The sequence below is a fragment of the Lepidochelys olivacea genome, assembly GCF_965140295.1.
Source record: "Lepidochelys olivacea isolate rLepOli2 genome assembly, chromosome: 7".
NCBI classification, from domain to species: Eukaryota; Metazoa; Chordata; order Testudines; family Cheloniidae; genus Lepidochelys; species Lepidochelys olivacea.
The window spans coordinates 19696469-19722354 of NC_140417.1; the positions used below are offsets into that span (position 1 = coordinate 19696469).

The 25886-nt window shown below is 40.4% G+C and overlaps 1 protein-coding gene and 1 long non-coding RNA gene across 2 annotated transcripts in view; one reads left to right on the top strand and one right to left on the bottom strand.

Moving 5' to 3' along the window:
- The window catches only part of LOC311523272, a 29523-nt gene extending 28670 nt beyond the window's left edge, over nucleotides 1-853 (bottom strand). Inside the window, exon 1 of the long non-coding RNA XR_014712298.1 lies at nucleotides 794-853. This is a non-coding gene — a long non-coding RNA (uncharacterized lncRNA). The remainder of the gene's footprint in view (nucleotides 1-793) is intronic.
- Nucleotides 854-1871: 1018 nt separating this feature from the next.
- Nucleotides 1872-24737, top strand: RBSN (rabenosyn, RAB effector). The gene is made up of 12 exons (XM_084633043.1): nucleotides 1872-1993; nucleotides 4178-4493; nucleotides 10407-10550; nucleotides 11961-12061; nucleotides 12806-12851; nucleotides 12965-13126; nucleotides 14335-14576; nucleotides 15599-15669; nucleotides 16479-16565; nucleotides 18817-18919; nucleotides 19559-19663; nucleotides 21188-24737. Exons 2-12 carry the CDS (start codon nucleotides 4331-4333, stop codon nucleotides 22334-22336), a joined length of 2373 nt encoding a protein of 790 aa, XP_084489169.1. The 5' UTR covers nucleotides 1872-1993; nucleotides 4178-4330; the 3' UTR covers nucleotides 22337-24737.
- Nucleotides 24738-25886: the final 1149 nt, after the last annotated feature.

The following is a 25886-nucleotide window of genomic DNA, read 5'->3' on the forward strand; positions in this document are numbered from 1 at the left end:
CACTACCACATGTATCCTACTGCCTGGCCAGTTCCCACAGTCTCATGGTCACAAATACACATCAAATTATCCTTTCACTAAGATACATATTTATTATTTTCTTACAAATTATCTCATTATGATGCAGGCTTACAGCAAGGAGACCCAGCCATCCCATCTTCAGAACTTCACCATCTGAACCTACAGTTGCTTCCTGTTCCTCTGACTTATATCCTTTCATTACCCCACTGATTACCATCCAGGTGCTCACAGTCCCCCAACAGAAAGTGTATAATAGACTCCAGTTGGGCCTGCAGCCTTTTTCAAGCTACAACACTGTCAGTGGTCTGGGTGCTGCTGATAGTGCTCTAGCACACTAGGACACTGACAGAGGCCAGGTCTCTCCTGATCATCCCCACAGCAGGGCCCTCTTTGGAACCATGCTGCTATGTAGTCCCTAAGGGCCACTACCACAATCCATCCTCAGTGAGGGATTCATGTGGTAGAGGGGGACGCTATTCAGTGGCCAACTCCAGCGCCGTAGCTACATCACTGTACTACAGACGCTGACTACAGTAACAAAAGGAGCTTTTCCTTCGCTGTAGTAAATCTACCCTCGCAAGAGGCAGTAGTTAAGTTGATAGAATAATAATAATCATGTTTATTATTGTAGTGCCTAAAGACCAACCCAGAATGGGGCCCTATTAGACATGGTACTGTACAGAGTAGCAGCCAGTCCCTGCCCTATAGAGTTTACAACTTAAACATACAAGACAGACACAGGTTTACATGATCATGCACTATTTTTCCACACCTGTATTAGCAATTAGAACCCAGGAAACTTCAGATCCACAGCACAGACCTCTTCCACTTGAGATAAGGTGGTAACTGGTATCAGAAAAGGGACATGACACACACTTTGCTGGTGGTTTACACAACTATTTGTGAGGCAGCAGTGAAAATTTGATACTGGGACTCCTGGGTTTTACTACTGGCTCTGGGAGTAAAGTGTGGTCCAGTGGACAGCACAGTCAAGCATTTCGCTTTGACATACTTTCTTTGAATCACAGGGTGGATCAGAGAATGAGACTTGGATCTGTAATGTTAGCAACCTGGGTTATTTCCGGTATGCTCAGTAACAAGACTGTGAATTGCAGAATTAACCACAGTCAGTGGAAGAGGTAAGCCTAGAATTTATGATCTCCTGCCAACTATACCTAGACTATAGGATATTTCAGGTGGGAATCTCTGTCTCACACTCCCATCCTCACCACCATGGCCACCAAAGCTACTCCAAAAGGGGAAGGGGGCTGAGCAAGACACAGTACTGCCAACACTTGCAATTTTATCTCCACTCTTGTAATATGTCCTATTTTGCATAGTACCCCAGCTCTGGGAGCTATGTGCCAACTCTCGCAATTTTATCATAAGCCTTGCAGCATACGATGTTCTGCTCACGGCCCCAACTTGTGAAGACAATTGATTACAAGAGAATCTCAGCTCTCATTTAAATGAGAACAGTAAGTCCCCAGCCCTCAGGGTTGCAGAGAAAAGCATGAAAACGTGACGGGAGTGTAGCCTAAAGGTTCGGAAACCAGAAACCAGCCACCCCTGCCCTTCCCCATTGTTCAATCTCATGATTGTTCGGGCTGGCAATGCTGGAGATGGGCTCTGACAATGCCACTTCCACAGGGATCACAGCCCCTAGCCTGCCCATGCTCTAGCCCAGGGTACACCCTGCCCTAGGCCCTGGCCTCCCCGCCCAATCCCTTCCAGCCCTGGCCCTGCTCTGCTGCAAGCCTCCCTGCTCTCCTAGCAGCCCCTCCTACTCGATCCATGACTCGACGCTCGGCAGCGGCGCCTCGGCCGGGCCCCGCCCCTCCCTGCTGTCCCGGATGAACCCGCCTCACTCCCTCATCGCTGGCTCGGCGCTCGTCCTGCTCGGATCCTGGGCCTGAGCCCCGAGCGCCGCCAGACGCGGCTGGGCCACGGCCTCTCGCGCCCGGGAGCCGAGGTGAGACCCGCCCCGGGGTGGGCTCCGAGTTCCCCCTAGCTCCCGCCCGCCGGGCTGGGCTCCCTGTGAGGCGGGGCTGAGCCCCTGCCCGCACCCTGGCTGGGGCGCGCGCCCGCCTCTGCCTTGCGCCGCAGGGCGGGGGGATTCCCCGCTCGCTCACGGGAGTGGGCGGGGCCGAGTAACGGCTGCCGGGCCCCAGAGTATTGTAGTCCCCCCCCCCCCGCCCGTTTCAGTGGGGTGAGCTGCGGGTGGGGTGCTGACGTTGCTGCCTGCGCGCGGCTGGGAGCGCCCCGGTGCCGGGGAGTCAGGGCTGAACCCAGGGCGGGGGCTGCAGGTCTCGCAGGCGGGTCACCTGGACCTGGCAGAGTTTCACGACTGCCAGGCTGTCCCGGTTTGGGCCGCGGCCGGGTCACTTTACATGCCCATCACGCACCCAGTCGGGTGTGGCATTCCTCGCTTCCTTTCACAAACTGGGGCAGTGTTGCTCTGCGCTGTTGGCCGCGCCACCCTAGAGGTGGCTGCATGTCAAGCGTGTTGTGGAGTTCGGATGTGAACACTTTTCATTCCCAGAACAATGTAATGTACAAGTGAGATGATAGTTTTCAAAGCAGCTTTCTCATGTATCCTGTGATGTGAATATTCGAGATAAGAGGTGATGAGAGCATTAGGAAGGAATTCCAACAGCTGGGAGCCAACTAATGGCATAACAATATCTGGGACAAAGCAATGTAATGTACAGGCAGGGACATAAACAGAAACTAAATTACAGAGTAGGAAGGAGTTAGAATCAGATAAAGAATAATAGATTAAGCCCTTTCTTGAATACAGTGGAGCAGGTCAGGAAGTTATACTACAAACACATGTTGGACCAGATCTACCTCCTTCCTCGAAGCAGACCCTCAACCAGGCTGCCTCCCTTTTAGGTGTGCCTACCTTCCTGACCTACTCTTCTCCGCAATAAAGATCCTTCACTGTCCTATTCAACTGTTTAGTACATTGGCTTGGCATCAGTTCAGGGCAACAGCACCCGTATTTCCCCTCATTGATCCAGCAAAAGCACCCCACGCTCAGGCTTCAAACCCCTGGCTGACACCTCTTTTGGGTGGAGACGCATGTCTCTGTCCCTTCCCAGGGAGTATTTCTACGCTGAACAGCCTCCCAAGTACCACCTAGGAAACCCACTTCACCTCCATTGTCCCAAACGGTTCTTTGAAGTTCCTAATATTTCCCCAAGGTTTACATTAGTCAGTCTCCTAGAAAATTTACATACAATCATACAGTAACAACACAGAAACAATTACATTTTTATACAATGGATCCCAAAGATATTAAACTTAATTAAGGTTTAACTTAATTCATTACAGTGTATCCAGGAAATTGTCCTCTGTCACATTTGGTACTGCTAAAAATATTTACCAGAATGCTTCCAGTATTCCAAGCATTCTGGGTCAGACACACAATTTTATTTCCTTTAGCATTCCTTGTCATTCTTCATAGAAGTTTTCTTCCCAAGTGAAGGAGCTTATGAGAAACTTGTGTGTTACGCCAAAGTATTGCCTGAAGGAAGGGTCCACTTTTTCCACCCACAAAATATTTGAGGGTCCTGTGCACCATGTGATATGAAGAGGTGAAGTAGTGATTTAGTCCAGTGGTTCTCAACCAGAAGTATATGTACCTCTGGGGGTACGCAGCGGTCTTCCAGGTGGTACACCAACTCATTTAGATATTTACTAGTTTTACAACAAGCTACATAAAAAGCATTAGTGAAGTCAGTACAAACTAAAATTTCATATAGACAATGACTTGTTCATACTGCTCTATATACTATACATTGAAATGTACGTACAATATTTATATTCCAATTGATTTATTTTATAATTATATGGTACATGAGAAAGTCAGCAATTTTTCATTAATAGTGTGTTGTGACACTTTTGTATTTTTATGTCTGAGTTTGTAAGCAAGTAGTTTTTAAGCAAGGTGAAACTTGGGGTTATGCAGGACAAATCAGAGTCCTGAAAGGGGTACAGTAGTCTGGAAAGGTTGAGAGCCCTTCAGTCCTCTGTGGAGCAGTGTTCTAGGCTGTAACTGGATTATTAAAAGTATCAGTATTAAAAGATCAGAGAGAGTTACTGAGTTAAAACTGTTCATCCTGTTTAAAACTGCTCTGTGGATCTCTTTCAGAGTGCTGTTTTGCACAAGCTACAAGGGACGATGGCACTTTCTTTTCATTAGCTCAGTTGCTTCATCTGACATAATGCTCATAAACAGCATATTGCTGTTCCACTGCTGCTAAGACTTGGGGGACAGCAGTATCCCACGAGTGAACAAAACACCATGGCATCAAGCTACCCTCCTCCATTTGATGACCCTGTAGAAGTGAGAGAGGGTTTTCTGTGTCCACTGTGCCTGAAGGATCTGCAGTCTTTCTATCAGCTTCAGTCTCACTATGAAGAAGAACACTCAAGCGAGGACAGAGATGTCAAAGGACAGCTCAGAAGTAAGAGTCATGACAGCAGCTTTAACTTCTGCTCTGTAAAATTCCATACAGTGAAAAATCTTTTAAGTTGTACTACAGATTCCTAAAAGCATCTCACCTATAAATTTCACTTCACTAAAATATTGATTAAAATGAGTTAGGAGTAGGGTTGGTTTATGTGTAAATGGATTTAGGCCAAAGAATAATTACTGTACAGTTTCCAACAGAAAGCTTCAAAAATGTTTTCTACCTTGCTTGCCTAAAGTTAGGCACCTAAATAAGTGGCTTGATTTTCAGATGCCTAATTTTATGCATCCAAGTTAGAAAATGCTGGCTTTTCACTTTTGTGAAAGTTGTCAGTACATGGATGATTTATAGTGTTAGAATTAATAGCAGTTTTCCTTGTAACTTCCCTGGGCATAATGTCAAAAATTGACTGGATTTGTCAGCTGACTACAATGTGGATGCCTTGAACTTGTCAATTAAACCGCTTAATTGTTGGGTGCCTTGAGTATATTTATATTGGATTTCTTTTCTGTTTAGATAATCATACTTTTCCATTTTTGTGATGATAAAAGATTGTTCGTAGCTTTTTGTTCATATACACTTTCATTTTATGTGTAGAGTAAAATGTGCAGAAACAGTCTTTTGAGTGTTTTTCTGGAAAGTTGCTTAATTGTTTTTCCTTAATTTTGAATTTTTATCATTTGTAACTATAATTGACACTGCCGCTTAAAAGGACACAGATTAAAAGCCATATATTCAAACAATCTTTTTTATTTAAAAGCATAGCTTTTGTTACTCTTAGCCCCTGTTAGATTATTAAAATTCAGTTTTATAAATCTGATTTACTTTTCACCACTTCAGCGGCTCATTTGCTTTTAGCCATTCACTCAGTTTGGACAATTAAAGTAGACTAGTCAGTTTCGCTCTTGGGGTTCTTGTGCACTCGCACAATGCTGTAGTATTGGAATTGCAAGCACCGCTCTGGAATATTTAAACCAAAACAACAATATTCTTTTCATTGGTTTAAGAAAAAGAGACCTTGTGTTAGGTTTTGTTAGCTCTCCTGACTGTTTTTTTGCTTTTAAACAAAAAACACCTAAATTTTGGGTTCTGCTATCTCAGTAGTGTCCTTTTAATTGAAAATATAATAGTCACACTTTTTCAGATTTTTCTTTAATTTGCATTTTTAAGGATGTTGTTTTTATCTGCCTACTTTGTCATAGTTATTCATGTCAAGCCATATCCAGTAAAACTCACCCTAGCGTAGAAAACAACAAAATTGCTTTTATATTAAGTGGGGGAGTAGTATTCAAACTACACATCAGAAATATTTCTAAGTGATTTCTTGCTGAGTTCAAAGTGTCCTAAATGTGGATGGATAAGACAATCATTTATATATGCTTTTTACATGGGCCTGTGTTAATGTACTATGTTTTTTTTAAATTTAAACTTTTTATTTGTTTTTATTGTGGGGGGAGATGAAGTGGATGTGAAAGAACCTTTTGTCTCTGATAGTCATGAGGAACCCATACTTTTTCTTGTTTTTGTCCGACCTTCAAAGTCCCCAGGGTACCCTGCAGCTCCCAGCCGACGTGGGAGGCAGGGGACCCTGCAGCTCCCAGCTGTCGCGGGCTGAAGTCATGGAGGTCTCAGGAAGTCACAGGCTTCCGTGACCTCTGTGAGAAAAATTTTGCCTTATCTATGAGATCAGGAATGAGATGGGAGATGGTTTGCACAGTAGGAAATGGATGGAGGAGATGGGTCTATGCCATTATGACTGAAAGGAGAAGTGGTCCACAAGAAAAAATCTCTAAACCAGATTATATCTTCACTTGTGTCGAGTAGTACCTTACTCCTCAGGTAGCCCTTTTGACTGTAAATTTTAACTGAGATGTGCTGGGTAACTGATAACAATGAGGAAAAGTACAGCAGGTTTCCAATTTGCATGTATCCCATGACGCATTAATATATGTGTTAAACTTTTTATGACAAATGATAGTACCATGCAATCACATAACTTTTCTATCTTTAGTAGATACTGTATGACAACTATTGAAGTGCATTATAATGTTACTATTCACTTTTCACTTGTTATATATTATTTGTGTGACGGATTTCTATCCTACAATATTTGTTAGAAACTGCCAGATAGTAGCTTGATAGTAAATAGATATTTCTAAACAAGGACTTTACTGGAAATTCACAGCTCAAGAGACTGGAAAGCCTTAAACAAAGGCTTTGTTAAACAAGTGTAACAAAGGCTATTTATGTAAGTTGGTGTAAATCAAGGCTGTTTGTGTAGGGTGGTGTAAATCAGTTATGCCAGTGGTGAAGATACTAAACCTATAACCTGAAGGTTAAATCTGGCCAAAGAGAAACCAAGTTTCCCTCCCTTCACAGACAAAGAAATAAATAGTGGCCATTGAGGAGCTGCTGGTGGTGCTAACTCAGGCCCCTGTCTACAATCATATTGAAACTGTTTAATATATATGCTAGCAAAAAGCATTCAGGAACCAACAGTGTTGAATTACCATATTCTAACCCCTTGACTCCAGTTCCTTGAACAAAATAATCTTCACAGATTTCCCTCCTCACTGTTTGCATATGCAGATTTGGGTTGTCTCTCTATGAAGATATCAGAGTAGCAAAGACTAAGATGCTAATGTGGTTGTACAGCACCTATCATGATGTTGTCCAAGTCCATGACTAGGGTTCCTAAGGCTTTGGTAATATAAATAATTTAATATCCACTTTAGTGGTACTGACCTGATAAAGAGCTGTGATTCACTAAGGCAGGGGTTCTCAAACTTCATTGCACTGTGACCCCCTTATTACAACAAAAATTACTACATGAACCCAGGTGGGCCTGAGCCCACCCAAGCACCATTGCTTGGGATGCAGGAAGGCGGAAAGCTTGAGCCCCACCACCCCGGGCCGGGGGGTCAAAGCCCAAAAGCTTCAGGCCCAGGCAAGGGACCTGTAACCTGAGCCTTGCCACCCAAGGCTGAAGCCATGAGGCTTCAGCTTCTGCCCTGTGTGGTGGGACTCAGGCTTCAGCCCCAGGCCGCAGCAAGTCTAAGCCAGCCCTAGTTACCCCATTAACTCGGGACTTCTTATAGAGCCTTTCACCTGAGGGTTTCAAAGGTCTTTATAAACAGAATTAATAAACATTAATATTAGCCACACGTTGGCTCTGGCTGTTGCTTAAATTATTCCGGATGACTTCATCAAGGGAAATAATTTTTATTTTGTATACTTTTTAAATGTCAAAAGTGCCTGTCTCTGGGATGTGGTATTGCAGATGTATGGTGTGTAGTTTGGAGTGGCTGTGGGCTACTCCCTGTGTCCTGCAAACAAAACAAAAACCAAAACTGCTAAAAACAAAACAAAAAAACCCTGGAGGCTGAAATTCAAAACTGTAATTTCTTAGTTTTCTCTTTACCTGTATAGTTATCAAGTATTCTATCCAGAAAATGTTCTAGAAAAGTTCGTTTTGTTTTTTGAACAGTAATTGTGATAAACTGGAGACTGTCTCATCATTAAAATGTGAAACAGGGATTTTAGTCCTAATTTTAAGTGAAAGTATCAACGTAACCTTAATTATAGGATTGCTACTAATGCTCATCTGTAATATGCTAATAGTAATTGTTTTCTTATTTAATTGGTTGGACTAGTGACTGTAGCTCCTCCTACAGCATAGGCAGTGGTTGGAAAGTTAAGGTTGGCTCCTGTCTATAAAAACAGTATAAACCCCTAGCAGCCCCCCTGAACTGTGGCACACCCTCTTAGTTATTGCCAACAGCCAGGGGATAGATTTGGTGACACACTTCAGTAATATTAGAAATGAAGTATGTCTAGAGGAAAGTCTTGGGTGTCAGGACTTCTCGGCTGTATTCCTAACTCTGCAACTGACTCTGAACCTATGTGAAACTAATCCTCTGTGCCTCAATTTAACCATCTGTCAAATGGGGCTAATCATACCTGTGACCTCAACCCACAGCTGTTATGAGTCTTAATATTTGTATAAAGTGCTTTGAGATCCTTGGAAGCAAGGTGCTTTAGAAGGACAAAATGTAATTATTGCTAGCTGGTGGATAAATGTGACACTTGTTCTGTTTAAAATACTATATGTGGGAGGGTCTGCAGGCAATTCACTGCAGTGAACAGTAACTTCCACATAATAGGCTGCTTACCTACACTCTAATAGCTGCTAAATGAATCAGACTTGTGTGTTCTCATATCTAGTACTTTGTCCAGTGTTTTAATTTCACAGATTGCTTGAAAAATAAGTCTTTGTCAGGGTACACTGTATTCCTGTGAGCTGCTGGTAATTGGGAAGATGGTTTAACTGGCACATTAATATTCACACCAGGTTGAGCCAAATAAGAGAATTTGACCAATATTATCATAGTACTTACAGTGCTTTTCAACTTCAGAGCTCTTTGCATTCAGCTGATTAATTCTCATAACATCCCCATGTGTCAGTAGCTAAGTATTCCCATATCTCTACAGAGGGGGAAGCCGAAACAGAATACTAAAATGCCTTGGCCAATATCTCAGGGGCAAGTGTGGCAATACAGATGAAGACTCAGGAATTTCAGACTCCCAGTCCTTTGCTTGGTCCACTGGACCAGGGGAGGGCAAACTTTTTGGCCTGAGGGCCACATTGGGGTTGCGCAACTGTATGGAGGGCTGGGTAGGGAAGGTTGTGCCTCCCCAGACAGCCTGGCCCTCGCTCCCTAACCACCCCCCTCAGAACCTCTGACCCATCCAACCCCCCCTGCTCCTTGACCCCTGACTGCCATGACCCCATCCACACCCCTACCTCTAACCGCCCCCCCCCCGGGACCCCACCCTCTATCCAACTCCCCCGCTCCCTGTCCCCTGACTGCCCTCCTGCAACCTCCTCCCCATCCAACTGCTCCCTGTCCCCTGACTCCCATCATCCAACCTCCCCGCCCCCTTACCATGCTGGAGCCAGCTGCACTGCCTGACAGGAGCGGCGGGCCAGAGTGCTGGCAGCACTGCGAGGTGAGGCTGAAGAGGAGGGGGGACAGCAGGGGCGGGGCTGGGGGCTCAGAGGCTGGGCAGGGTAGGACGATCCCTCAGGTTGGAGTTTGCCCACCTCTGCACTAGACCATGCCCCCCTCTCAGTAATATTCATCTCATGTGAAGTAGTCTGGTAGAATTCATTAATATTTAAAATATGTTCACTATTACAATATTGCTAAATGTCATCTTTTTACTTGTGGGTTTTTTGTGTGAATTTACAAAGAATGTAACTAAGTACTGCAAAGCAATGCCATTTATAAGCAGAATATTCGAAAACAAAGGTACTGCACTAAAGATAGTGGTATGTTTAAGTAGCTGCCTTTATAATGTTTAATGAAGATAATAAGGCATTTGCTGATCATTATTTTGTAGCTTTCCTTAGGGTTGGGTTAGTAAGTTGACTTTGGACAGGGTTCTCTCCCTTGAAGTTCAATCCTGTGAAGTGCTGAGTAACCTCATCTTCCAGAGAAATTACTGGGAATTGAGAGGTCCTCAACACTTGCAAAGTGTGCACCACTTGCAGGATTGGACCCCTGCAATGATGTTTTAGTCAACAGTTCACTATTTAGATTAATTTCTTTGCATAATTTTCTGTCATCAAACACTGATGCTAGTGCTGAGCACCTGTAACTCCAGTTTATCAACAGGAGCTGTGAATGCCAAGCATCTCCTTATGTCCAGCCTCACCGCTGTCTGACATAAGTATGGGGATGCTTTCTGGTTCTGTACACCAGGCCAGCTTATTTTTATGAAGGAGGAAAACTATTATTGTTTTAAAGGAAATTGAATTATGCTAAATGAGCAGATGAAGTTTATAGTGGCTTCAAATGACAAATGTTCAGAGACTGATTGCTTAGTGTTCGATCTGTTTTTCAGATCTAGTCCAAAAGGCCAAAAAAGCAAAGAAGAAGCTATTGAAACGAGATGGAGATGACCGAACTGATACTGGAGCTCAGGAGCGATACGAGTCTTTCAGTTATGGTGGAGTAGATCCATACATGTGGGAGCCCCAAGAACTGGGTAAGAAAACAGGAAAGCCATGTGTAGTAGGACAGGTTTTCTGTTAATTTACACTCAGTACAATCCAATTGATTTCATTGGAGTTGCACAGATTGTAAGTCTACATAGAATTTGGTCCACTGTGTAGAGAGCTGATGTCTTGTGTATTGTTTTATTAAACTGTACTCAGGCTCTTGAGTAACATTTTAAAAAACAGATGTGTTACTTTGTCCCTGAGCTACTAAGTATGGATTCAGGTTCAGATTTTCTCAATGTTTCTGTATTGCTTGGGTTTGAGTTTGTGGGGGAGGTCCGGGGGCCCGGCACTGTTAGAGACAGGCCTGCTTGGTAAAGCTCAGGTCCATATCAAAGACTTATTTAAAGTTCAAGGGTATCTTGTTTGGACCTCGAACTACTTCTAATATCATTATTGGAGACTGCCTCTTATGCTGTATTCTGTTGTTATGCTTACTGTTTTATGGGGCATTTTTGCTGTTGGGTCGTGGGATGAAATCCCACAGGACTGATGGCAGACCTACACCTCTGGAACTCAGTCCCTTTGGTCTGCCAGAGCCTAAGTTTGGTGAGCTTCATGGTGTATTGTACTGTTCAGTTAGGCTTTGAATGTTTTATTCTTTCAGCAGCAAGGCATAAGGAATTTTTGTCTTCAGAGAGACCCATATTTTGTATGTGATGATTGGCTTGCACTAGTATGAGGAGGTGAAGCGACAGATGCTGTTTTATATTTATGAACAAATATTTGTAGTGTAACCTCAGCATTGATTTCTTGCTCCATCAACAGTGTTACAGGAAAAAAGTAATTACTTCATGATTTGTCCGCATATCTGAGAATATAATATGAACCAGGAGAAACATCTTGAGCTGTGTTGAATTGCACTTTTCTTGAAGTGATTATGCAGTTTTGATTTTTCTTATGTATTTGGCAGTCAGATTTTAAAATCCTTGAAGATTAAAAAAGGGAAGTTAGAAATCTGAAAGAGGAATTGCAGTTGCATACATTTTTAATATCTGTTTGACAGCTTTATTCCCAATTCCAGTGGTAGTCAGCAAATGAAAAGGAAGTAACTCTTACATTTAGTAAGCTGTTGTTGACTGGTAATTGAGGGATCAAGAGAGTAATAGCAAGAGGTTTTTTGGTTGCTTTTGCTGTCTTTAAAGTAATGCTAGTAATTTTAGTGGTAGAAGTAGAGTGCTCCGTTTATCACTAAAGCCAGTTTGCAGATAAGAGGTTTAATCTACAATTCTATTCAAAGCAGTGCTGTTAAAAAACAGGATTCCAATCTGTCTTTAAAATTCCATTTGAACCTCAGTAGCAAACAGTGAAAAGAGATTAACGTTTCTTTTAAACTGACATTTACAAGATTATGTGACTGAATCTGGGGACTTTCTTAATCTGTCTTTTCTGACCAGGTGCCATGAGGAGTCATCTTTCTGATTTCAAGAAACACCGAGCAGCTAGAATTGATCATTATGTTGTTGAAGTCAATAAATTAATAATCAGGTTAGAAAAGGTAAATTTGTTACTTCTTGTTTATTCCTGTGAATGTATAGAAGACCTGATGTAAAACCTTGTTTGAATCTGTAATGTGCACAATTTGTGTAATGCCCAAATTGTTTCAGAAATGTTGAAGGTTTAATCATAAATATTTTGTCTCCCATACATTCTCCTTTTTGGCTCTCATTTTCTTGTGTGTCCTGTACTAAGAGCTCCATTTTCAATTTGAGTTAATGCCCCTATTCCATGTTGTCCATTATACTTTTAAGAACTTCTTCTTCTCAATGGGCCAAGTGCCATCCCTTTACTATTTTCTTCTAGTTTTGCAGTGCTAAGCTCCTCCCCCATACTGTCTGCTTCATATTTTTGCACCAAATCTTTTATTATTCATATTCTGTTATGGACCCTGTCTCGTAGCTCTAGTTTACTTGTATCTTTTCATAGGTACAGTGATGATGGGTGCTGTAGGAAGAATATACAAGAGCAATCTGTTGTATTCATCGAAGTTAGTGTGAGTCCTCAGGTCAGGCACCTGGCTTACGTGTGTCATGTGCTGTTTACACCAGTGTTGCTGTAGAAATAGTGGGGAAAGTACAGGGAGGTTGCTGTAAATGACGGATTACCTTTTTAGTACATAAGAGAATGCTGTCAAGACTGAGCAGTCCAAGCTGTTAAAAATGCCATTCTTGAGGTGTGTAAATATTGTCTTATGAGAAGCATGCAGTTGACCTGATTAACTCCTCTGTGTGTCCTTTGCCAGCTTACGTCATTTGACAGAACAAATACAGAGTCAGCTAAAATAAGAGGTTGGTACACGCTTACATCAAACTAACTTTCCTGATGTTTCACACCAGCTGATAAATGGATTTCATGGTGGTTCTAAGGTGGAGTGTTTTTGTGTCCGTTTCCCCATGAACAGCTATAGAGAAGTCTGTTGTGCCTTGGGTCAATGATCAGGATGTTCCGTTCTGCCCAGACTGTGGTAATAAGTTCAGCATTCGGAACAGACGTCATCACTGCCGCCTTTGTGGGTCTATCATGTGCAAGAAGTGTATGGAGCTTGTCAGCCTTCCGTTGGCGAGTGAGTACAGTGGGCAGATGTGAGTTACTCCTGTCGTCCTCTCTTTGAGAACACCAACTAAAGGGGTTCAGCTTTTTCCATCTGAGCTGCTTATGTCTGTTTTCATCAAAGGTTCCTATCTATGATTCTCCATTTGGTATTCCCAGTTCCCAAGATTTCCCAGTGTGGTGCAGTTGAATTTCTTTAATATTGTAATTTTTCATTTTCTGTAGCATCTTTCCAAGGAGCTCAAAGTGCTTTATAAACATTAATGAATTAAGCCTTACTGCAGGCTAGATAAGTATTAGACCCAGGTAAACAGAACTAGAATCCAGATCTCTTGGTTCCTAGTGATGTGCTCTGACAGCTACACCATGTCTTCTCCTAGCAGCTGTAGCACCTGGTAGCTTTGACTAAACAAGACAAATTGTTGCTGCAGCCCTTATATTCTGGTCTGCTAGAACTAATGACTATTTAAGAGAGCAGTGGGAAGAAGACAGGTGGATAGTGTTCTGCGGTGGTCAGCTATCAAGTCTGTAATGAACCCACTGACACTACTGTGACAAAAATACTATCCTCCCTTTTATGAGTTAAATGTGGATTAGTTCACAAAATCACTTGATTAACATTGGTCTTGATCATACAGTCATTTTAATTTAATTCTCCTTTGTGTCTTCAGGCCCGTCCTATAGTTCCAGAGAGGAGCTGTGATAACTCTGGCTAATTATTAATATATAAATAATCTTGGTAATTATTATTGGATATGAGAGTCTTACAACATAAGGTCCTCATCTATCTGATTAGCGGCTTGCTAATCTGATAAACTGCTTACTTACAAAGGGATGTAGGATGTCCCAATAGCTAGTTCCTCCTCCCTAGCAAGGTGGTTTCCTCTCCGACATGTGTAGAACATGTGTATCAATTTGGTTCCAATGAGAAACTGGAAATATTCATTCCCTTCTGCAGTGGTTCTCAAACTTGTACTGGTGACCCCTTTCACACAGCAAGCCTCTGAGTGCAACCCCCCCCTTATACATTAAAAACTTTTTTTTTAATATTTAATGCTGTTATAAATGCTGGAGGTGAAGCATGGTGTGGGGTGGAGGCTGACAGCTTGTGACCCCCCACATAATAACCTCGTGACTCCCTGAGGGGTCATGACCCCCAGTTTGAGAACCCCTGGCCTTTTGGGTATTACAGAATCATTTGTTTGTGTGTGTGGTTTTCAGGCAAACTCACCAGTGCCAGCAAAGAGGCCCTGGCCTCTCATACTAGTCCAAACTCCTCACCTAACAGTATCCATAGCTCCCGCCGTGGCAGCATTAGCAGTGTAAGCAGTGTGAGCTCAGTTCTGGATGAGAAGGACGATGACAGAATCCGCTGCTGTAGGCACTGTAAAGACACCCTACTCAAAAGAGAGCAACAGATTGATGAGAAAGAATACACACCGGATATTGTGAAACTCTATGAGGTAAAATAAAACCTATTACCTGCTCAGGGTGGGTGTGGGAGATGGCATAGAACTATAGGTGGTTCCTGCCTTATTCTCCCTCATCTGACTTCCCTTATCCGTGGACCATTCATTGTTCACCACTCTAGGAGAATGGAATACAGGATGGTGTTATCTGTCCACTCGCTGGGATCTAAATGTACGTAGGGCTGTGTAATAATTGGTTCCTTCTCCCTAGCCTGATGAAGAAGCATCTCACTTTGTGACCTGTTTTATTTCTAATCATCTAGAGACAGTAGTTTTGAGGTGACCCCTAAATTCTGGTCTTCCTCAGCTGGGTTGCTCATAAAATGCATTTTAAAAGAAATGTGTATGTGCGTATTTGTGTGTCTGCACTACATTAATGGATTGTACAGAATCTATGCCTTTTGCTTTTAACTGTTTCTTGTATGGGGGCTGGAGGGCAGGTGAACAGGATGGCTCAGGAAATTAGTAATAGGCTATGACAGGAGCCTTTGGTTCTAGGTTATGGGTTCAAATACAGTCCAAGTCATTAGTGACTAAAAGTCATAATCTGATGGCTCTTTGGTGATGTCTCTGAAATGGATTGACGGGTTTTAGTTCCGTTCGTAGTGGCTAGATGTCAATATCACATATCAGAACATCATAGTTAGCGCTAATTGGTCCTCTTGTCAGCAATCTCAGCAGAGAGGCCAAGGACTGAAGAAGTCATGATGACAGATATACACCGTCAGCCCTAGAAATGGTCTCTGAACTTGGTTCAGTGGTGGGGCAGTGTAGGGAAGCTTGCTGTGCTACTGCGCATTCTGCGTTTGTTGTGTGGATAATAAATAGAGGACCTCATTGTCCCAGGTAGTCAATTTGAGAGCATTCATCAGCGCTAAACTCTCACATGCACATGCCCCAGATGAAAGGTTTATGCCATACAAATGTCTGGTTTTTTTATGTGAGGAGAGTATGTGTATAGCTAATATTGGAGAGCTGCATTTTAATCTCTTGATTTTATTGATTGATTAAACAAGAAACTCCGGCTTTGCATGGAGAAGGTTGACCAGAAGGCTCCGGAATACATAAAGATGGCAGAATCATTAAAGTAAGCCTGTGTGATTTTCTTGCATGTGTTTTTCCCCCTAAAAATCTGTTTTTAATACAAAGTCTACAGTAATTAAAACTGGCAACCTATTCTCTATTGAAATTTGAGGACAGCCAAATATTAGACACTGAGATTTCATTATAGCCAAATATTAGACACAGCTCAGTGGCTGAAGCTAAGCTAGTAAATGTGAATGACCTAAATTATTAAAGCATATCTTAGAGTTGACAGGTTTCATCTTTAGCTTAATTCTGGTGAGATTTCAGATGACAGTCTAAAATGTCTGAAGCTAAATATAAATATCTCATCTAGGTGGCCTGGAGAGATACTTTGTACATCGGTGTGATGTACATGTTTGTGAAAATGAGGGGAGGGTGTTAGGTAGAGGGTTTGAATCAGTGAATGTTTATTATGCAGTATGAGTGAAATTCTGGCCCTATTTAAGTCAGTGGTCAGAATTTCATCTGAGAAGTCTGCATAATACTTTACAGACAAGTACAATAGATGCTATCCCAAAGGGCTTTGACTTTAGGCTAGCTGTGGCAAAATCATACAGTAAACCTCTTCTGTGAAACATTAGAATTCACAAATTAACCATTGTCTTCATTTTTGCAAATAAGAAATTTTTCACTTATGAGTTTAACATAGAACATTCACCCTGAAATCTTATTAGCTGCAGTAGTCCTTTTATCTGACAGAAGAGATAAGTAATATTAAAAGGCCTCCTGTTAATTCTTACTATTGTATAGATTGCTTGGAAGACATAACTTAGTGTAAATGAGGATGTGTTTTCTTTCTTTCTTTCCTAGTGCTGGGGAGATGACCTACAATCTTGAACATGCTAATGACCTGAGGGTGGAGGTGCAGAAAGTGTATGAATTAATAGATGCTTTAAGGTAAGGAACAAACTGTTGAGAGAGATTTCTATAACTATTTAGTGGATGGGTTAAACTAGAGACACAACGTTTGAAATTGAAATGTACTGTACTTAATTTAATCAAACACAGAAAAAGAAAAATCACCTCTTCTAATAGAGTTTGTGAGAATATGAAAAAACAAACCAAAAAACCAATCATGCTAGGTCATGAATCTGCTATGCGCACAGCACCTCTGTCTACTTAAAGGGACACATTCAGCTTCACTTTCAGTTTTAAAAACAAGTTTAAATAGTATTCTTGTCCACCCTATCCATATTTTGTAGTTTTACAGGTTCACTTGCTAATTTGTAAGAATATTTGTTTCCCCTCTTACTGTGTGACCTCCACTCACGTGGGAGATTAACTATAGTGAAAGTGACTATACATAAAGTGCTGCCAAAGGCACGAATTAACCAATTGAACAATATTTTTCTGTAAACTTTTTCAGTAATCTTAGGTATTAGTTGAAGTAATTAGGGCTGTCGATTAATCACAGTTAACTCACGCGACTAACTAAACTTTATTTTAATCATGATTAATTTTTTATTACAATTTTAATCACCCTGTTAAACATTAGAATACCAACTGAAATTTATTAAATATTTTTTTGTTTTTCTACATTTTCAAATATATTGATTTCAATTACAACACAGAATACAAAGTGTACAGTGCTCACTTAATATTATTTTTATTACAAATATTTGCACTGTAAAAATGATAAACAAAAGAAATAGTATTTTTCAATTCAGATGATACAATACCGTAATGCAATCTCTTTACCGTGAAAGTGCAACTTACAAACGTAGATTTTTTTTTTTTTGTTACGTGACTGCACTCAAAAACAAAACAATGTAAAACTTTAGAGCCTACAAGTTTCACTCAGTCCTACTTCTTGTTCAGCCAATCACTAAGACGCACAAGTTTGTTTACATTTATGGGAGATAATGCTGCTGGCTTTGTATATGCAACGTCACCTGAAAGTGAGAACAGGCGATCGTATGGCACTTTTGTAGCCAGCATTGCAAGGTATTTACGTGCCAGATATGCTAAACATTTGTATGCCCCTTCATGCTTTGGCCACCATTCCAGAGGACATGCTTCCATGCTGATGACACATGTTAAAAAAATAATTTGTTAATTAAATTTATGACTGAACTCCTGGGGGAAGAATAGTATGTCTCCTGCTGTTTTACCTCCATTCTGCTGTATATTTCATGTTATAGCAGTCTCAGATGACCCAGCACATGTTGTTTGCTTTAAGAACACTTTCACTGCAGATTTGACAAAACGCAAAGAAGGTACCAATGTGAGATTTCTAAAGATAGCCACAGCACTTGACCCAAGGTTTACGAATCTGAAGTGCCTTCAAAAATCTGAGAGGGATGAGGTGTGGAGCATGCTTTCAGAAGTCTTAAAAGAGAAATACTTTGATGGGGAAACTACAGAACCCAAACCACCAAAAAAGAAAATCAACCTTCTGCTGGTGGCATCTGCCTCAGATGATGAAAGTGAACGTGTGTCAGTCTGCACTGCTTTGGATCGTTATCGAGCAGAACCCCTCATTAGCATGGATGCATGTCCTCTAGAATGGTGGTTGAAGCATGAAGGGAAATATGAATCTTTAGCACATCTGGCCTGTAAATATCTTGCGACACCAGCAACAACAGTGCCATGCGAACACCTGTTCTCACTTTCAGGTGACACTGTAAACAAGAAGCATGTAGCATTATCTCCTACAAATGTAGGCAAACTTGTTTGTCTGAGTGATTGAACAAGAAGTAGGACTGAGTGGACTTGTAGGCTCTAAAGTTTTACATTGTTTTATTTTTTGATGCAGTTTTTTTTGTACATAATTCTACATTTGTAAGTTCAACTTTCATGATAAAGAGATTGTACTACAGTTCTTGTATGAGGTGAATTTAAAAATACAATTTTTTTGTTTTTTATGGCACAAATATTTGTAATAAAAATAAATATGAAGTGAGTACTGTGAAATTTGAAAATGTGGAAAACATCCTAAAATATTTAAATAAGTGCTATTCTATTATTGTTTAACAGTGCAATTAATTTTTTTAACTGCTTGACAGCCCTAGTACTAATATATTAAGAAAAATCATGCTTCTGTCTGAATGTAGGTTGACAGTGTGTCTCTAACACCTGGATCTTTGAATTTTTCTTACTCCTGGCCCTTATTTTTGTACTTATTCACTGTATGCGTATTCTGATTCAGTAAGAAGATTTTGAGTCTAGGCTTGAATGAAGAGCCTCAACCTCATCCCAAAACTCTACAACTTCAGAGAATGATTAGATACTCAGCTACCCTTTTTGTACAGGTAAACAAAGCATAGGTTGCACATATGTGATTCTTCTGCTGCTTTCTCTTCATAAGCAAAAATTGGAACCATGACTAGACTTAAATTACGTATTGGAGAAGAATAACTTTTCAGGCTATTTAAATGGTGAATATCCTGCAGTCTGACCTGATGAGCCTTTTAAGGCTTTCCCTTGGCATGAAGATAACTTGTGTTGGAAACCTAATACTGTACACTTGTGCAACATGTTTAATTGCTCTTCTTGAAATGACAGCATACTTTACACATCTAGTTTCACCAATTTTTGCTTATTAATATTTTAAGTACCAATATATAGAAAACTCATTTATTTTTTTTATTTTGTAAGCTAAACTTTTCAGACTTTCATTAATTCTGAGGAGATATTAGACTAAAATGTGTGCTCCAGAAACCGATTATTTCAGAATAGTGTATATTCGTACCAAGATGTGCTTTCATTATTTTCCTGAGCATTAAGTTGCTGCAGGGAAACTTTTTTCTGTTGAGCATTGGTTTGTGGTATAGAAAAGTTGAGAAACACTGCACTAGATCACCTTACTCTTTAAATAGAGTTTCTGTTTTTGAGTAGGCTAAAAACCTGCAGTTTATCAGTAATATTTTACTATTTATACTCTTCTCTAGGAAAAATTGTTGGGTCTGATGTCCCTGCCAACCAAAGACAAGTATGAAGAACTGAAAGAGAGAAGAAAACAGGAGATTGATAGAAAACTGCACATGGAAAAACAGGTGAGGATGTGGATCTAGCTTTAGCTGTGTTAGGACCTATTCCTGCAGTCACACACCTGTATTAGTTACTCATTTAGTACTCCATTGTGCCTCAGTGTACGTGAGTAACTGTTCGCAGCACTGGATTTTGTGTCTCATTTAGTCTTTCAGGAACTGGCCCATTTCTCTATGGATCCCTGTGGAATGAGGTTTTGGTATTCCCTGGAGGGAGAAAGGGCATGTCTTGTGAGGAGAAAGGAGTCAATAGCAGGCTGCGTATGTCTTGGGGTAAGAGTAGAGAGAGGAATGAGAATCTTTTTCTTCAATTCAGTGCATTTCCCTGAGGGAGAACACATTTGCCCTCTGGTCTAAGATTTAATGTATATGATTTCTGTAGGTTTCATTATATTTATGACTCCTTTAAATTAATACTGTGTGATATTCCATTACAAGAGCATCTGTTAGAGACAGGCTTGGTCAGTTTAATACCCAAATCAAATTAGGATTGCTCTTTGCAGTCTCATCAGGCACGTTTTTCAGTAAGTGCACACAACCTTCAGTGAAGAGGATGACAGTTATATACTTTATATATAAACACTACTAGTGTAGAGCAGGAGAGGGTTTATGTAGGCAGCTGTGGTAGGATTTGAGTTGATTTGTGAAACTCCTAATCAACTCAAGGAAAAAACCATCTAGTTATTGTTAGGAACTCCAGCATCTTCTGAAGTGTGATAATTGCTTCTCTCTGGGATGTGCTCATGTTGTGAGTTTGGATGGGCACATCATTGTATGATCCAGAAGTATCTCCATGTAATTGGCCTTCTGAACTCATTGCAAATACTAGGATGGGAAAAGGTATTTTAACCCCCACTACTAACAGGCTGTTACTGTTTGAGGAACAGTATATTCTGCATAATACAAATACTGCCCCAGGCATAACTGCAGGTCAGAAGGTCTGTAGCAACCTGATCTTAGTTTTTGGGTGGAAATTACTGAGTGTAGATTTTAAATTGTGGCTCTGAGTTTTGTCTTGTTTGATCAACACAGAACACAAGGGTGACACCAAGACAAGCCTCTTAACATTAATATCTTATTTGAGCCCTGTACATTCCTCCAATTGTAGTAGAAATGGGTAAAAATCTGTTACGTTGCTCCTATAATCTAAATAATGAGTCACAGAACAAAGTAGTGCAGTAATCCTCCCTTTTTGAGAGACTTGTGCATATTGCCCAGTTCTGAAATGGACACTGTCAACTTTTTAAAATTACTTTAAAAAATATTTCATTTTTGATGGAACAACCTTCAAATAGTGCACACTGAATTTTTTAAAATAGGGTTTTCTTGGTCCTTTGATGTTTGAGTTTTTTCAGCAAAGGGGAAACTGACCTGATACAAATGCTGTCAACTGCACAAAATAACTCAAAAAGTGACTAACACTTTTCAGTTACAGTAATCTCAGGTGTTGGAACCATATAGGCACAGAAATTTCAGGCAAAAATGGGAGTTTACGTTCATAGGTCTCCTTTTAAATCTTGTCTCTGCTAGGCAACACTTGAAACACAGAGAAGACTGGAGGAAAAGCAGAAAGATTTGGCTTCCAGATCCACAGCTGCACCCAATGGTGAGGTACCTTATCCAAAAAGAGGCACAGTAAAGAAATCTGAAGGTTGGTTACCTACATCTAGCTTACCTCGCCAAAGGGAAATAGCTGACCCACTTCTTCAGCAGATTGACAATATTACATCTTTTATTAAGCAAGCAAAGGCAGCTAATCGGTTAGATGAGGTCCGTATGTTGCAAGAGAACCTGCGACAGCTTCAAGATGAATATGATCAGCAGCAAACTCTGAAAGCTATTGAGCTTTCTAAAAGGCAGGCAGAGGAGGAAGAGATGCAGAGGGAGCAGCTTCAGGTCCTTCGTGAGAAGGAGTGGGAAAGGGAACAACACAAAGCAATGTCTCAACACTCAAGGACACGTTCTCTAGACTTCAGAGAAGTGAAGCAGCACCAGCATGAATCTGGAAAAGAAAACCTGAACCAGATAGCACATGCTTTGGACTTAGATACCACTCAGATCAAAAGCAGCCTAAGTTCTAAAACTCCGTCTCCAGATGCTGTCCAGAAACAGGTAACTAAAGAGAACTCAGTCTTCCCAACCAAACCCAGAGATGCCCTACAATACATCAGAGAGACCGACCAAAATCAGACAGTGTTCCTAAACCCTTTTGAAGATGAGGCAGATACTAGTCCAGTAGAAGAAGACCCTGCTAACACATTGGCTGGTGGCAGTTCTCAGGTGGTTTCTTTGCCCACCAAAGCCCTGCACAGTGATAAAAAAGAATATAATCCATTTGAAGATGAGGAGGAAGATCAGCAAAAAAATGAGGCAACTGTTTGTGCTCCAAATCCTTTTGAAGATAATGGAAATCCATTTCAAAAGTCTGTGAATGCTCAGAGTTCTGGTAATCCATTTGAAGGGTTGTCTTCTACCAATCCTTTTGAAGTTGATGATGATGAAATCTCAGGAGAGGACATTATAGAAGAAGAACTCCTTCTCCAACAGATTGATAATATCAAGGCTTATATTTTTGATGCCAAACACAGCGGACGGATGGATGAGGTGGAGGTACTGACAGAGAACTTAAAGGAACTGAAGCGCACATTAGCAAAGCAGAAAGAGAAATCCAATTGCTGAAGCAATAATATGACCACATAAAAATAACTTTATAGTCCACTGTTAATGCTGGAGGATGAAGCAGACTGAATTTAAAAATAAGGAGCACAGGTTACAAGAGGGAAGGATGAGAAGAATCTTGAATTTTGTGCAATGCACTTTCATTTAGGTCTTTCCACTACTATTTGGATTGGGAGAATAAAACTGAATATTCTAATACTATTATATTATTCTCAAACATGTTTAATAATACAAACTTTAAATATGATGAACTTTGTCACAACATTTTTTTAAATTGTTGATTATCATCACATGCTTATTTCTGGGCAAAATGGGAAAGTGCTAATAGGGAAATAGATGATTCAAAAAAATCTGACAATGCAGACATCAGTCTGCCATCTTTCCTTCTTCCTTTGGTTTTGTTGCAATATTATAGGTCAGCCTTTAAAACTGGACTTCCATTAATAAGTGACCAACATTATTTTCTAAAATTTTTGTGCATCAGATGTTTCCCGTGGAAATGACACCGTGCAAGTTGTTACAGCTAGTTCAACTGCCTTATTGTGCTACAAGAAAGTGCTGTTAAAAAGCAGGCTGCTATGATTCTTTGAGCTGCAGAATATAAAAGCTACAGATCAATTTGTGCAATGCAAATATGTAAAGGGATTTTTAGGGATTTAAAAACAAATTTGATAACTGATCTCATAGGTGGTGTATTTGAGATTTTTTTTTAAATATAAAAGCCTTCTATACTGCCATTTCATTTTCCCATTTTTTTTTTTTTTAAGCTGCTGCCATTGCACTGGCCATAAATTGCAGAATAAAAGTAGAGGGGTCTGAGCTGTGTTCAGAGGTGAATAGTTTTTATAAAAATAAACATCTAACTCCCTCTTTTCAGGAAGAAAGCGCAGTACCACTGCAAAATAAAACATTAGGGAAAACCATCCAATTTCGAATTCCTTTTTTGGAACCTGCACATTCCTTTGTAAACTCTGGGTGACAGAATGATCATGTGTGTGTTTTGTGAGACTGGAACCCTGTTTACATAGCACTTAGGGAACAGAAATCTTGTTTGCAATAGAAAAGCCACTAAACTGAAATTTTGTGAAAAAGTTGAAGGACAAAGTTTGTGGCTGTATAATGCCCTTCAGTACTTCAGTTTACTACTTGATTCACTTCCTTTAAAAGAGTGTGAATCTACATCAGTGAATCAAACTTGATTGCCTTATGTAAAATAAGGTTGGATGTGTTTTAAGCGCCAGGTATGAGCCTTTGTTAGGATCCACATGAATGAAGGTCATCACTTTTGAAGTGTGAGTGCCCAAAGTTGGTCACCTAAATCTTGATTTGGGTACCAGAATTTGCTTCAATGGAAGATGCACGTGCCTGCATCTCTAAAAAATTAAGTCACTCTTGTTTTCTAAATCTAGGTTTAGGTGCTTAGCTTTAGGAACATGTGTTTGAAAGTTTTGGCCTAACTGTGTGTGTATAATTTTAGATGAAATAGAGCAAATGGTTAAAACAGACCATGCTAACACTAGCATGCAAATTTTATTGATCACTGAATATGAAAATGCAAACTCTTATGTGACAGAACAATGTTTGTAGTTGTGCCTAAATAAGTTATGTATGCCTTTTTAAAATCTCAACAGGCATAAGTAATGTTACTGCCTGAAAGTCAAAAGTAGGCTCTTTAAGCTTTGTTTCAGTCTGAGTAAAAGCACAGAGTAATGCATACCTTCCCGTAAATGTATAAAATTTCCTTTAGTGACTTTAAATAGTAACTGATTGTGGGGAAGTGTTTCATGGCATGTCTTGAAAAATGCACATCTGGTGCTAGCACCGGATTAATTAAAGCAGGTTAGATGCATGTCCCTGTAGCTTTGAGATTAGTCAAGGCATGGAATTGTTTACATTTTAAAAGCATAACAATTTAGCAGTTATTCTTTTAAGGCAAAATTGTTTCCTGTACCAAACCAGAACTGGCTCCTCGGCTGCAATCCAAAATTTATTTTGCTCTCAATTTAAGAATAAAAAATGGTTCCGTGGCTTCAGTTTTTTACATTGGGAGGTGAGGGGAGAAAGCGTGTTCCTTTGCTGCAAATATCCTGCATTGTTTGTGTTTTACAGTCTAATACACTAAAGTATATGTATTGTACATGTAACAATGTATTTTTACAAGCAGGTAAGATGCTAGTGTACCTCACGAGCTCAATCAATGTTAAATGTGATAGACTAGAACTCTTAACTGTAAAGGTGATCTCCAAAGTGAAAACCTTATCTGTATATGGACTGCTGTGGAGATTACACTATAAAGCAAAACGAAGACATCCTATTGTCAAATAACTAGCATTTGTTAATAAACTTGCATGCACTACTCTATACTGAAAATTTGTAAAGAAATAAAATAACATGTTTATTTTGGTGTGTGTGTGCAGTAGATGGAAAATGCTTTTAAATGTGGGTCTGGATCCCAATAGGATCTGATAGGGGCCAACGTTAAGTGTGCAATAGCAGGGGAACTTCAATATAGTGCCCTTACAGTAATTTTCTTTTGGGGACATATCAAACTGCTTTAAATTAAGATGTGCAGCTACACAGTTATCCCTCCTCCCTTTCCTCGCATGTCCTGAGTAGTCAAAACTTTAATTTTATGTGGAGTGATTCTTCCACTTCACAGCACATTCAAACCAAAATAAGTTACTGCTTGTGGTGTATGCTGTCATCTAGCAACATTCAGCAGGACCTGGGTGTTGATACAAGTTTGGTGAAAACGGATTGGTTGAGTCTACATAGCTCAATCTTTTAGTTTGAAGTAGGAGACCGTTTAGGGAATAGGTTTAATCTTTTAAAAGTGTTCTGCATTTCATTTCTTGTAACACTGTTGCTGCCAATACTAGAGCCCAGCTTTGACCCATTTTAAAAAAAAAATCAGACTTGTTTGTTAACATATAGGGTACTACCAAGAGCTAGTGAGTACCTCTTTCTTAAAGATGCCACATCTTAGCTGTCAATTGACATGGGAATTGTATCTGGTGGGATCGGGGTGAACAAGGTTAAGATACACCTACCCTGCTTGACTAAAGTTTGAAAATCCATCCTAAGGCTACTTACTTTAGTAAGTAAATATCATTAGTTTCACCCTGGGAGTAGGGAAAAGTAGATTGGGCAGTTAGTCATGATAATTTTGCAAGGTTCCCTGTATTTAGTCACCTGCAGTGTAACTTGTTTTCTTTCAGGAGTCTCAAATTTGTTTCTGCTACTCCTTGCCTTTCACATACTGGACCTCCTCTCTCACCAGCATCCTGTTGCTCCTTCTCTCACTACATCGAAGCTCTCTCTCATGTCCTCAATTCACTCCTCCTCCACCCTGAAAAACAAATTACAGAAGCTGGCTTCTTTTAGTTCCCCTTTGCAGAACTCTCCCCTTACAAATATCTACTTGTCTCTGGTAATAGTCTCATTTTACAGGTGGGGAAATTGAGAGAGAACTATTGGGGCATGTCACCCTTCAGTTACAGTCCCTACTCACAGGATAGTTCTTTGATTAAAGGTAGATGAACTTGAGACC

What these genes read in the sequence shown, in the direction of transcription:
- RBSN (XM_084633043.1), top strand. Translation starts at nt 4,331, where the DNA reads ATGGCATCAAGCTACCCTCCTCCATTTGATGACCCTGTAGAAGTGAGA. An exon ending in TAATAATCAGGTTAGAAAAG is followed by an intron (nt 12,062 to 12,805) that starts GTAAATTTGTTA and finishes GTCCTTTGCCAG; the next exon opens with CTTACGTCATTTGACAGAAC. An exon ending in GAATTAATAGATGCTTTAAG is followed by an intron (nt 16,566 to 18,816) that starts GTAAGGAACAAA and finishes ATTCTGATTCAG; the next exon opens with TAAGAAGATTTTGAGTCTAG.